Source organism: Solanum tuberosum, unplaced genomic scaffold, assembly GCF_000226075.1.
Source record: "Solanum tuberosum cultivar DM 1-3 516 R44 unplaced genomic scaffold, SolTub_3.0 scf00150, whole genome shotgun sequence".
NCBI lineage: Eukaryota > Viridiplantae > Streptophyta > Magnoliopsida > Solanales > Solanaceae > Solanum > Solanum tuberosum.
Genome location: NW_006239073.1, coordinates 807,034 through 819,850, shown reverse-complemented (window position 1 = coordinate 819,850; position 12,817 = coordinate 807,034). Strand labels below are relative to the sequence as shown.

General features: G+C 32.0%; 2 protein-coding genes across 2 annotated transcripts; both read left to right on the top strand.

Annotated features, from left to right (window-relative positions):
- The first annotated feature begins 558 nt into the window (after positions 1-558).
- LOC102588594 (methyltransferase-like protein 7B) lies at positions 559-5,546 on the top strand. The gene is made up of 6 exons (XM_015311060.1): positions 559-963; positions 2,297-2,392; positions 2,494-2,712; positions 3,713-3,809; positions 4,724-4,786; positions 4,891-5,546. Exons 1-6 carry the CDS (start codon positions 688-690, stop codon positions 5,082-5,084), a joined length of 945 nt encoding a protein of 314 aa, XP_015166546.1. The 5' UTR covers positions 559-687; the 3' UTR covers positions 5,085-5,546.
- A 1,511-nt stretch (positions 5,547-7,057) lies between these two features.
- LOC102589354 (histone H1-like) lies at positions 7,058-8,202 on the top strand. The gene is made up of 2 exons (XM_006352689.2): positions 7,058-7,329; positions 7,407-8,202. Exons 1-2 carry the CDS (start codon positions 7,144-7,146, stop codon positions 8,040-8,042), a joined length of 822 nt encoding a protein of 273 aa, XP_006352751.1. The 5' UTR covers positions 7,058-7,143; the 3' UTR covers positions 8,043-8,202.
- The last annotated feature ends 4,615 nt before the right edge of the window (positions 8,203-12,817 follow it).

The window sequence follows — 12,817 nt, the reverse complement described above, 5'->3', positions numbered from 1 at the left end:
CACATCCAAAATTATCCTTTTCATTTTATAGTTAAAGTAGTGAAGTCATCAACATCTAAAGTATATGATATATCTACATTAGTCTGATTATATATCACTTTACGAAAATAAAGTGATTTTTCTATTTGATTCATGCTTTAGTTTGACTCGATGGAGAAGACTTTTGAATTTTAATTGGATATGAGAGACAGTGTCGACAATAACTTGGAAAATTATGTACCGATTTTGTATTTCTTTTTCATTTATATAATGTTATGATTAAAGTCTTAAGAATGATGCATGCTATTTTTTTCTTCTATGTTTATTTTTTTTTATATTTCTCTATTAGTCTTCTTTAATTTAATTTTCTATAAATTATTATCATAACATTTATTTGAGATTATTGCATTTTAGTACTCATTACACACATATTTTCATTGAATTTTAATCGTCCTAACAAATTTATAACATATTACATGAGACACACACACGTTGCACGTGTCCAGAAACTAGTATCTCAAAAATATAAGAATCATCAAGAATTGAACCTTAATGGCTTTCATGACCAAAGGTTTTTAACATTTAGATTGAGAGTTAGTTAAAATGAGTGATCCACAAAAAAATGAATATAAGTGGGAATTCCAGTCTCTTTTAACTGAAGTAATACAAACAAAACCCAGAGGTCAAAATTATAGGAATTGAAAGAATATGTTGATACATACAGCTTTGTATCCCAAGATTCACTGTACCCAGAAAATGAAATCAGTGAATTCATCTGTTTCTGAAAGCACAACTTTAAAAGATGTCCCCTTTCATTCTCAAATGCAAAATGAGTTGAATCAATTGAAGAAAAGGGTTAAAGACCCTTTGAGTAGTAGTAACAAGTTTTGCTTTTGCTGCAGTAGAAGACACTTTATGGCAGCTGCTCTATTGCCTATTCATCCTTCCCATGCTTCTGATGTTTCGTCTCCTGCTGACTCCATGGTAAAATATGAGTATAATGCTTCATTTATATGTTGTGTTTGATTGGGCACTGAATTTAAGAACTGTTGAAATGGGTTAGAATCTCATATTGTTTGGGGAGTGTACTGGTGGGCAATCCTCCTGTCGTGAGCTAGCTTATGCAGCTGTGTTAGGCCAAAAAGTCATATCTTTCATGATATTAGAGCAAGGTTAGTTCTTGTTTGCGCCCCATGTTATATTGGCCATGCTCCAATTAAGGCTGTTAGAGTGGGTTAGACTTTAGAGTATCACATTGATTGGGGAATGACCAGGTGGTTTCCTTATATTGACTTGGGCAAGGGGAGAGCTAGCTTTTGGGTTTTCTTACAAGAAAAAAAAATGGCTTAAACATGTCACAACATTTATATGACTATAAAAGCATGTCATTAAAGGTAAAATGGTAAGGTTAAACTTAAAGAGGTTTCAAATTTAGAAAAGGTATATTTTTTCTTGGAACTGACTAAAAAGGAAGAATATCATATAAAATGGAATTGAGACAAACTTGATTGATTGACTTGTCTGACATAAAATTGGTAATTTTCCTACACTTGTAAATAGACAGTCACAGTATTTAGTTTTTAAGTTGAAAATGTTGAATGCTGGCTGTTAAAGTTGTGAACTTTCAAGTTCAAAAGGTCTTTGCTAGTTATTTTCCCAATCTGGAAGTAATCATTACAGGGAAGTTTTAACAGTCAGGAAACCGTCTATATTGAAGAAGCACAATTTACATTCAATTAATCCAAGTTGTTGCATGAAAATGTTCTATGGGGACAAAGTATGATAGTAAGATTTAGGCTGCTCTTTCCTGAGAGTTATCCAAACTGGTTAAGCAAGAACAATGTGACAAACTTTGCAATGAGCTAGATTTGTTCATATTGTAGTTGCTCAATCGCAATTCAACAAATGTTGCAGTTTTAGCATCAATGTGCTTTATGAGTGACTTTATCAATCACTGATCTTACATGTAGGCAATGTTGAATAGGTTGCATCCTCCTAGGCCTGATTGGTGATAAGATTTAGGCTGCTCTATCCTAAGAGTTATCAGAACTGGTTAGGTAAGAACAATGTGACAAACTTTGCAGTGAACTCGATTTGTTCATATTGTAGTTGCTCAATTGTAATTCAACAAATGTCGCAGTTTTGATAAGATTTAGGCTGCTCTTTCCTAAGAGTTATCAGAACTAGTTGTGACAAACTTGGCCGTGAGCTAGATTTGTTCATATTGTAGTTGCTCAATCGCAATTCAACAAATGTTGCAGTTTTAGCATCAATGTGCTTTATGAGTGACTTTATCAATCACTGATCTTACATGTAGGCAATGTTGAATAGGTTGCATCCTCCTAGGCCTGATTGGTACGAGGAGTTTTATGCAACAGCCATGAACACAAGTATGAAAGCTTATGAAGCTGAGGTTAGCTCATATTGTCCACTTGAGAGCTGCAGAGATTATTTTTAATTAGTAAATGATGGAAATACATAAGATTTTCTGGACTTATACCCTTTTTCTGTAAGATTGAAGGTTACAAGTCAGAGCTTTTTGCTAATCTGAGAGGTCAGGCCAAACAAATCCTCGAAATTGGCATTGGGACAGGTCCAAATTTGAAGTATTATGCCAGTGAGGAGGGCACTTCCGTTTATGGCGTTGATCCAAACAGGAAGATGGAGAAATATGCACAAGCAGCAGCAGAGACTGCAGGCCTTCCAGCTGCGAATTTCAAATTCCTGCATGCAGTACGTATCTTTAACAAGACTCAATAAATCTATATCATCATGGTATTTAAGTTATATACTCCGTGCATTTCAATTTGTTTGTTTGGTTTTGACTTGGCACCGAGTTTAAGAAAATAAAGAAGACTTTTGAATCTTGTGGTCTTAAACTAATGTTATGTAGAATGTATAAAAATACTCTTTAATTTTCTGGTCTTAAATCTAACATGTGGAAAGTTAGAATTAAAGAGTTGTCAATAAAGGAAAGAGAGATTCTTTTTGAAATGGACTAAAAAAGAAAATAAGACACATAAATAAACGGAGGGGTAGCTTTTTTGGAGAATGCATTGCAAAGTTATAACAGAATGGCTTTATTGTTAAGCCTACATACTTTTATCAGCTACAGGTTAACTTGTAGGCATAAAAGACCTTTTAGGATAAAACATTTCTTTTTATGGCTTTCCCTATGATGTGCTTTTGCTATTTCAGTAATCAGTTTAATGCTTCCATGTAACAGCATCAGCATAAAGTAGTGTATGGTAATCAAACTATGCTGTTTCTAACCACTCCATTTTTCTTTTTGGTTATCTTCTAGGCATAGTTTTTTTCTTTTCTTTTCTGTTATGGAAATGATAACTTTTAAGTAATTTTCATTAATTCTTCCCTTTTCCCCTCTTATGGCTTTTCGTCATGTGCTATATCCTTTTTCTACTCGACTACTTTTTAGGTGTTCTTCTCTTGTTTGTTCGAGAGCCGACTTTTTTTCGTGTATTTCACTTTAGTCATTCTTCTCTCTTCTTTTTGTTGCTTTGCTTACACTTTTTATCAGGGCTATTCATTGTGTGTATTTTCGGCTGATTAATGTAATGCAAATACCTCAAGAGTGTGATTGTTGTATTTTCTTTAGCTGGCACAATGACATACATTATATGAGCTGGCACCTAGTTACTTACCCGTCATTAACAGGAGACGTATCTAATACATAATAGGAAACTTTAAAGTCGAAGTTGATGGTTTCATGCAGGTTTCTGAGTCCTTGCCATTACGTGATGCTTCAGTTGATGCTGTCATTGGCACTCTTGTATTATGTTCTGTCGCAGATGTTAATCTGACACTGCAGGGTATATAATCTCTTTTAGTTTTATGCTTTCATATTGCAGTTCAATTCATAGGTTTATCCTGCTCACGAATTACATCGAAGTAGTTCAGTAAACTTCATATCAAACATAAACCTATGTCGTTTAACCATCAGCGCGCCTTTGTATTTAGATTCTTTTCATGTATCTTATGTATTATCTTTGTGGTTATTTTTTGTATATTTACAATCTTATCCTAGGTGATGTCCTTATTTGATGAAGCTTGATGTACTTATCACATGTTTGAGTTTCCCACTATAAATATATAGCAAAACAGGCTCATTTCTTTGGCCCTTTACTAAACTTGCTCATTTTGCTGTAGAATCCACTCTTTTTGAACATTTGATTTTTTGCTGTTCAGAAAGCAAAAGTGATTTCGGCATAGGACTTCAATGACCTTATCTTAAAATGTTTACCCTAAAAATGCACAAAGTTACCAAAGACGAAGGAGCATTATGCCCCGATTCTATTTATGCTGCAGCTTATATATCTGCTTTTCTGCTGAAATATTCTTGCTCATCTAAACTTACAGTGACCCTAAAACTTCTAAAAATGTCAGTTTGATTGTTCGGGTAAATGCAAAATATTTCTTGTACTGTCAAAGGTCTTAACACATAATCCTAATCATGTTAGTCTATAGAACCTCGACTTTCTTTTTGATAATTATCTCCATTGGTTCCTGAAGCAGCCGAGCTATTAGTCCAAAATGTTGTGGTGATCACGTCGACTTCATTAAAAAAATATTGACTCTTAGCCAGGATGTTGATGTATGTGTACATCCTTGTTGTTGTCTGTATACTCTTTCCCTGATCTGGACTTCTGTGTTTACTTTCTTTTCTTTGATAGGATGGTTGAAAAGGATTAAGTCCTGATATAATGCTTTGTCATTTTTCTCTTAGAGGTCAGAAGGGTGCTCAGGCCTGGTGGCATTTACCTCTTTGTTGAACATGTGGCTGCAGCAGGTAAAGATAATAGTTACACTCGTCGTGTTAAACGTTTGTGTCTCTCCTGAGTGTGTTTTCTGCATCAAGTAAAAATTGTACTTTTACTGATTGCAATTGGACAGATGGTACAGCTCTCAGATTTGTTCAGGGATTGCTTGATCCGTTGCAGCAGGCTGTCGCAGATGGTTGTCATTTTACCAGGAAAACAGGAAAGAACATATCTGAAGCCGGTTTCACAAATGTAGATAGTCGTCAAGTCGTATTATCAACTGCCTCTCTGATAAATCCTCATATCATTGGCATAGCTCGCAACTAGATATATCCAAGTGTTTACAATGGTGTCTTTGTGAATCTTTAGCTCATGATCTTGAACTTCTCCACAACATATTTCAACCGGCTAGTTATATTGCCCCCGAACAACAAGGGCACAACAGTTACAGTAGAATTATGCATCATCATTTTACAAGTAAAGAGATGAGTTTTTATTCTTATTTTGTATAATAACATTGGCTTGATTAAAAAGAGTGACATGATCAGTGAAGATTCATATAGCCAACTCCTAACTTGTTCGATATTGAGGCGTAGTAGTTGTTGTTGTTGTTGTATTTTTCCTGCAAAGAGATCAATCTTGTTCTTGACATTGAGTTATATTTACTAGTTTGATAGTGTCTTGAGTGAAAACATCAGATTTCACTGCACTTTGTTCATAATCTATGCATTGTGCATATCAGAAATGTATATTTAAGGTTCAAATACTTGCAAGAACAAATTCAAGAATGTTTCTTGATATGTTTTTGAGTTGAGTGAATGCCCATTTATTACATAATTTTTTTAACATTTTGACTTTTGATTCAACAACAATAATATAGAACATGATATTATCTAAATCAAGTTATTGATGCTAAATTCACTATATATAGGACATTGAGTACACAAAATTATACCCAGGAAAGTTGGTTTCATCTAATTGTCATATCTAATGGCACAAATAGAAACTTGAACATGTTTTAGAGTTCACAAATTCTTATCCATCTCTTATTAAGTTAGTTTTCAGCTAAAGTTATTTAGTTTTCATCCAAAGGTATCATGCAAAAAGACAAGATCATAATACGTTATATGAAAGACGATTAAGTAACCATGCTACTATTGGTACCCCGAATTAGACCAAAATTTACTTGCTTGTATTTAGCCATGGTGATTATGTTGCAAAAGCAAGTCTTTTTGAGCTCTAGTTTCTCAGAGGTTGAGAGACTTTTTATAGCATAAATAGAAGCATTAGAATGTTAGTTGGCACAACAAACAAACCTAGATGATAAATGCATCACTATTAGTATAAAAGAGAGGCATATAAAGAAAGAGATATATGTATAGCAAGTAACAAATGAAACTAGTTGCTTTATGTTAACATGATTTAATGTTTAAAAACAACGATCTATGTGTATAATGTCATAGCTCATTAAGCTAAAGTTGAAACCGATTAAGAACAATCAAGAACAAAACTCGCTGCACATGAATCTATGACATACACTTAAATATACACATATTATGTTGTAACAGTAAAATAAAATTTTAAATTATAATTTTGAAGAAATGAATAACGATTCAATCATCAAGAATGTAATTATGATTTGTAAAAAAAATTAGTTGAGGTAAATAATATTTATTAAGAAAATACAATATACATTTGCTTTATACTCCAAGAAGAACAAATAGTTTGTTCATGGATGTGTTCATCTTCAATGACCTTTGAACCAACAATTCCATGATCAAATCTTATTGGATTTTTGTGATTCTTGATTTAACAGACTCCTTATTTAGTTCACTATCATATTAAAAGAAAAAAACAGTATTTTACTCGAAGCATTGACCTAAAATTAACCAAAACTACAAAAGACTCCAAGAAACTCATTGATCAGACCACTTGCTAATCAAAATTAAAAATCTCCCAGATTTCTCATTCAAAAAATCCAAATAAATACTCTTTAAAAGCTTACAAAATTATCTACCTAACTAATTTTATTTTGGTAAATTCCATAAAGTATAACTCATGTTACGCCTATATTAATTGAGCATAAAAACACAACTCAAAGAACTAAAACAAGCTTTTCTTGTTGCAATCTCAATCTCTGTCCAAGTCACCTACCATTATGAACCGTAGATGAAGTTTCATCCAACGGCTTATATTCAAAATTCGTTTAAAGTATTAATCCGCGTCAAAAGGCTATTAACCAATCAGCTTTCAGAATTCTGGATACGAATTTATTTTAGCTTACTATATATGGTCTTCTCAATTTCATCACAAATTCATACAAGCAAAATAGAAATTCCAGTAGTTCTACAGATCTTAGAAATCCTAATTTGAAGTTTCTGCAAAGATGGCGACTGAAGAACCAGTTGTAGCAATTGAGCCTGTGAATGAACAGGTGGCGGTAGCTGAACCGGCGACGGAAGAAAATCCACTGGCGGATACTGATGAACCAAAGAAAGAGAAGGAGATCAAGGCGAAAAAAGCATCTGCTCCGAGAAAGAGAAATCCTCCGACTCATCCTTCCTACTTTGAGGTAAATTGATTGTAGATTTGTTATTAATCGAAGTTGTTGTTTAATTTGCCGATTAGCTAATTTGAAATGTTATGCAGATGATTAAAGAGGCGATTGTAACATTGAAGGATAAAACTGGATCGAGTCAGTATGCGATCACAAAGTTCATTGAAGATAAGCAGAAAAATCTTCCATCAAATTTCAGGAAAATGTTGCTTGTTCAATTGAAGAAGCTTGTGGCTTCTGGTAAACTTGTTAAGGTTAAGAGTTCCTACAAGCTTCCAGCTCCAAAGGCAGCTGCTACTGCGCCCGCTAAGAAGAAGCCGGTAGCTAAGCCAAAAGCAACACAGGCAAAGAAGGCAAAGCCGAAGCCAAAACCAAAGGTTGCTGCTCCAAAGGCTAAAACTGCTACCAAATCAAAAGCTAAGCCAAAGCCTGTTGTTGCTGCTAAAGCTAAACCAGCTGCAAAGCCTAAGGCAGTTGTAGCAAAGCCGAAAGCAGCTGTAAAGACTAAAGCCCCTGTGAAAGCTAAGGCTGCTGTAAAGCCAAAAGCGGCTAATGAGAAGCCAGCTAAGGTAGCAAGGACATCTACAAGGTCGACTCCGTCGAGGAAAGCTGCACCGAAGCCAGCTGCTAAAAAGGCGCCGGTGAAGAAAACTCCGGTGAAGAGTGTGAAATCTAAGACCGTGAAATCGCCGGCGAAGAAAGCATCTGCCAGAAAGGCGAAGAAGTGATCTAGTGTAGGAGGAGAGGGGTAGCATTGTAAATTTTCTTCATCTTTGTGGGTGGTTTGTATGTGCGGCCCAATATAGAAAAATAGTATTTTAAATTCCAGTTGTAATTTTCTTTTTTTTGTTTTATAATAATCCGTTTTAGTTGAGTTTATGCCCTTAATTATCTTCTCTTCATTATTATTGTTATATATATATACCAAATTTAATGTGTAGCCGGTCAAATATTGAAATGCATCATCATTAATTATCCATTTATAATGCACACACAATGCATTAAAATTTGTATTGATTTTACATTATGACAACAATCTAATTTCTTGGCTCTTTAAATATTGTGAAACGCAGTATAAGATGTGTATTATATTCCAAAGATAACATAATAAAATTATCATTTTTTTATTGCTAAATTAAAATTTAAGAGGCTAAACTCAAAATACAAAACCAAAATTGGAGGAGACATTAGACATCAGTAAAGTGTCCTTTAAATATTAGTTTTGCGTTAACATATTGACTTGTGTTTTATATATATAAAAAATGTTAATATGAAGTCTAGCATAAAATACACTTAAAAAAATGCTAACGAAGCATAAATCATAATTCTTTAGTCCATATTAATTAAATTTTTACACTTTTTTTTATTCTTCAAAATTAAAGATGAATGTTAGAATACTTTTTCTATATTTGCCATTTTCATGAAGTTTTATATTTTGTAAGAGATAAATTTAGGGTAGCAAATTCAATCCAAGTTGATATGTAACCCAAATTAACTCATGAGAAATTTTGTTAATTCTTTTTCCTAGTTTGGTATATTATATATAACCATAGTAAAGAGAAAAAAATATTTTTTATTGATACAAAAAACTTTTAAACAAACAAATAAAATAATAGTATTAAACTTAGTAAAATTGGGTTGGATTGTATCTTGATCCATTTTATAACCCATTACTTGAAGTCTTGAACCGTTTTTAACTCAAGCTGTCTTAATCTAAGCAAAATTGAATTGAGTTGGGTTTTAACTCATTTTTTGTCTTGATTCATTATAATTCGCTAAAATTTAACTCAACTCGCTCAATTGTCGGCTCATAGAACTTACATAGTTATATTAATAATTTCACAAAAACGCAATAGTGCAAAATATGATTTAAATTTTGTCCCTAAATATTTTCTTAATAAGTGTGCATTACTTCACAAATTTACTTAATGCGGAATAAAAAAAGTACAATACACTTGACAGTTCGGATATAATTTATAACCTCATTGAAATTAAAAAAACATTCACATTACAAAATCTAGTTAAAAATTTAAGGATTAAGCTTGAATCTGAGGTGAACATTGCCATATTAATTATGAATGAATCTATGCATTATTTTATATATGTATTTCCTCATAATTTATACATTTATTATTTATGTAGGTTTTTAAAATGTCAACCAAATTAGTTTTATACAAAATGACTTATCTATATCTACTTACCAAACATCATATAAGTTATACGAAAATTAATATATGAATAATTTTTTTTCTTTTCTAACTACCAAATGATTCCTTTAAGTGTTTACAATTGTTGAATTGTGCCACTAATAGGGGGTGTTAATTAGTTGGGTTAAGTCCATTCATAAAAGATGTGCTAAAGTACATGTAAGCCCATTAACTTATCCTACTCATAAGTTCTAATTATTCACTTAAAAATATATTATTATGAGTATTGAAAACCTAAGTTTTTTCATATTAAGATGTGTTAATTAGTTGGGGTGGGTCCATTTATAAGATGTGTTAATTAGTTGTAAGCTCATTAACTTATCCTACTCATAAATTCTAATTATTCACTTTTAAATACATTATTATGAGTATTGAAAACTTAAGTTTTTTCATATGAAAAAATTAGCTAACTAGTTAAAATGCCTAACATAATCAATAAAAATAACTATACTTTAAAATAATTTATTAAAAATATCAATAGATTAATTATATAGCAAATAAAGTGTATCCTAATATAATTCATTTTCCTTCCTTTTATTTCTCAACTTAGGCACACCTTTGCTTTATTTTGAGTCCATTACCTGGTGAAAAAGAAAAAAAGAAAGACTTCATTGCCCACTTTTCTCTCTCAAGTTTTTTACCCAAATTCTCTCCTTTCTCTCTCACACGTTTTTTACCCATCTTCTGTCACTTCAAATAACATAAACATTTCTTTGTTTTACTAGACTTCATAGTATCTCTCTTCAAAATTTGTCCATTTTGTAAAGAAATTTCAGAAATCATTCAAAAGATTTTCACCCACTGATGCAGGTAAATACATTTCATCAAGTATCTTTTGAGATTTTTGATATAGTGTACTTTTTATTTTTCACAATTTTAACATATGATTTGTTTTTTTGGTGATTTGTTTTTGTATTGGAGATATAGCAGTAATCTACATTAACATTCATATATACATTACTCAATTCTTCAAAAATCTAGGCTTTGCGGCTAAAATGGCTGAAGAGAGCAAATCTAAATTTCGACATGATCCTACCAACACGAGTAATGAAACTAACAGTCCAAAAAATAAATAAATTATGGGCACAGAAGAAGGTGATAAAATTGTTGAAGATCAAAGTGATGAAGAACAACTTCATGGCCTGTTGCATTTTGTATCTATACTTTCAAATTGTATTCTTTACTGTTTTTATGGTCTGTTTCATTTTGTATTAATTATAAAATCCATGTGGTATCTTGCTAAATTTGAGTTTTTTAGGTGTAACTTGTATTTATTTTGTAGGCGGTATTCATTTCAAATTATGTATTTGTTTCATTTTGTATTAATTATAAAATCCATGTGGTATCTTGCTAAATTTGAGTTTTTTAGGTGTAACTTGTATTTATTTTGTAGGCGGTATTCATTTCAAATTATGTATTTGTTTCATTTTGTATTATATTATTGGACAATATATAAGTAGTTTTACAGAATTTCGTATGCTATTCTAAATTAGGCTTCATTCAATTTTGTATTATTTTTTTTTTGTATTCATTCGAACTATATGTCAATAATGTTTTGTATTTTGGTGCTCACTTTGTATTTCAACATCACTTTTTATTTCAATCTCACTTTGTATGCCAACAAGTTTTGTGTTTTTTTTTTAATTTTATTTTGTATTCATTCTAAATGTATGCCAACAAGTTTTTATATGTTTTGTGCTCACTTTGTATTTCAATCTCACTTTGTATTAGGGGTGGGCATAAATACCGGAAAATCAAATCGAACCAAACTATTTCAGTTCTTTGGTGTCGATTCTTCGGTATTTCGGTTCGGTGTCGATTCTTTTTTTTGGAACTTTGATTCTTCGATTCGGAGTTCGGTGTAAGGGTCCCGAAACTACGGTGCACCGAAGAACCGAAGTTTTATTAAATAAATTTAACAATATTTAAATTATATTACTTAATAATACTTATATATTTTGACTCAAAATATTTACCTGGCCCATTTCAATTTTTAAAGACTTAAAGTCTAAACTAAACAAAACTAAATTCAATTCAACTGAGACCAAGCGCCGTGACTTCAGTCTTCAGTCTTCAGTCTTCTGCCTCGGACCATCGCCGACGCCGAAAAATGGTACGTATTTCTCGAATACCCAAGTTATCGATTTCATTTACAGTTACTTGGGCATGAACCTGCTGCCCTTTACGAAGAACAAAACCAATATTTTCTGTAGAATTTGTGCAAGATTGCAAAATTGGAGCTAGTTTCGATGCTAAAACTTCTTATGTGTTGTGAAAAAATGAATCTTGGATGAAAGGGAAATTGGGTTTGATGTTAGTAGGCAGCAGCTATACAAAGTTTGCATTGATATAATTTTGTGACTGATTATTAAAAAGTTGCTGCCATTGATAATATTTTGTTGGCTGGAGCCTTGATGTTAGCAGACAACATCTACACAAATTGGAAGTTTGAGCAGCAACTTGGTGTTTCTACTATATGATTTTATCATTTTATGTTGTTGCTTTGAAGTGTGAAGTGTGAACAACAAATTGATGTTATTACTTTTTATTGTTAGACTGTTAGTTGTTACTTTAAAGTTTGAAGTGTGAAGTGAACAACAATTGTTACTTTATCATATTCCCTCTTTATTTTTATTCACACCGAAAAATCGATTTAAAAACAAAATCGAACCGAAGTAGAAAAAACCAAACCGAATCGATCTAGTTTGGTTTGAAATATGGTGCACACTTTTCTAAAACCGAATACCGAAGTAGAAAAACCAAACCGAATCGATCTAGTTTGGTTTGAAATATGGTGCACACTTTTCTAAAACCGAATATCGAAGAATCGAACCGAAGTTTGATTAAACCGAACCGAAGAATCAAACGCTCACCCTACTTTGTATGCCAACAAGTTTTGTATTTTTTTTTGTATTCATTCTAAATGTATGCCAACAAGTTTATGTTTTTTGTGCTCACTTTGTATTTCAATCTCACTTTGTATGCCAACAAGTTTTGTATTTCATTTTTATTTTGTATTCATTCTAAATTCTTCCTCACTGCCTACAAAAATCTCAATTCAATCAACTTCAATTCGACATAGATTGAGTATTATCAATGGACTGTTAAAAATTAATTTTGGAAATTTGAGGAATAAGAGAGAGAGAAAGAGAGACAAAAGTCATGTCGATTTTTATCTGAAATATAACTGATGAGAAATTTCAATGATTTTTACCTTATTTGAAATATTTTCTCCATTATGTTATTAACTAATTGTATTTTTTCCAACTTAAACAAATGAAAAAAAATACATAAGT

What these genes read in the sequence shown, in the direction of transcription:
- LOC102588594 (XM_015311060.1), top strand. Translation starts at nt 688, where the DNA reads ATGTTGATACATACAGCTTTGTATCCCAAGATTCACTGTACCCAGAAA. An exon ending in CGTCTCCTGCTGACTCCATG is followed by an intron (nt 964 to 2,296) that starts GTAAAATATGAG and finishes TCTTACATGTAG; the next exon opens with GCAATGTTGAATAGGTTGCA. An exon ending in TGAACATGTGGCTGCAGCAG is followed by an intron (nt 4,787 to 4,890) that starts GTAAAGATAATA and finishes GCAATTGGACAG; the next exon opens with ATGGTACAGCTCTCAGATTT.
- LOC102589354 (XM_006352689.2), top strand. Translation starts at nt 7,144, where the DNA reads ATGGCGACTGAAGAACCAGTTGTAGCAATTGAGCCTGTGAATGAACAG. An exon ending in CTCATCCTTCCTACTTTGAG is followed by an intron (nt 7,330 to 7,406) that starts GTAAATTGATTG and finishes AATGTTATGCAG; the next exon opens with ATGATTAAAGAGGCGATTGT.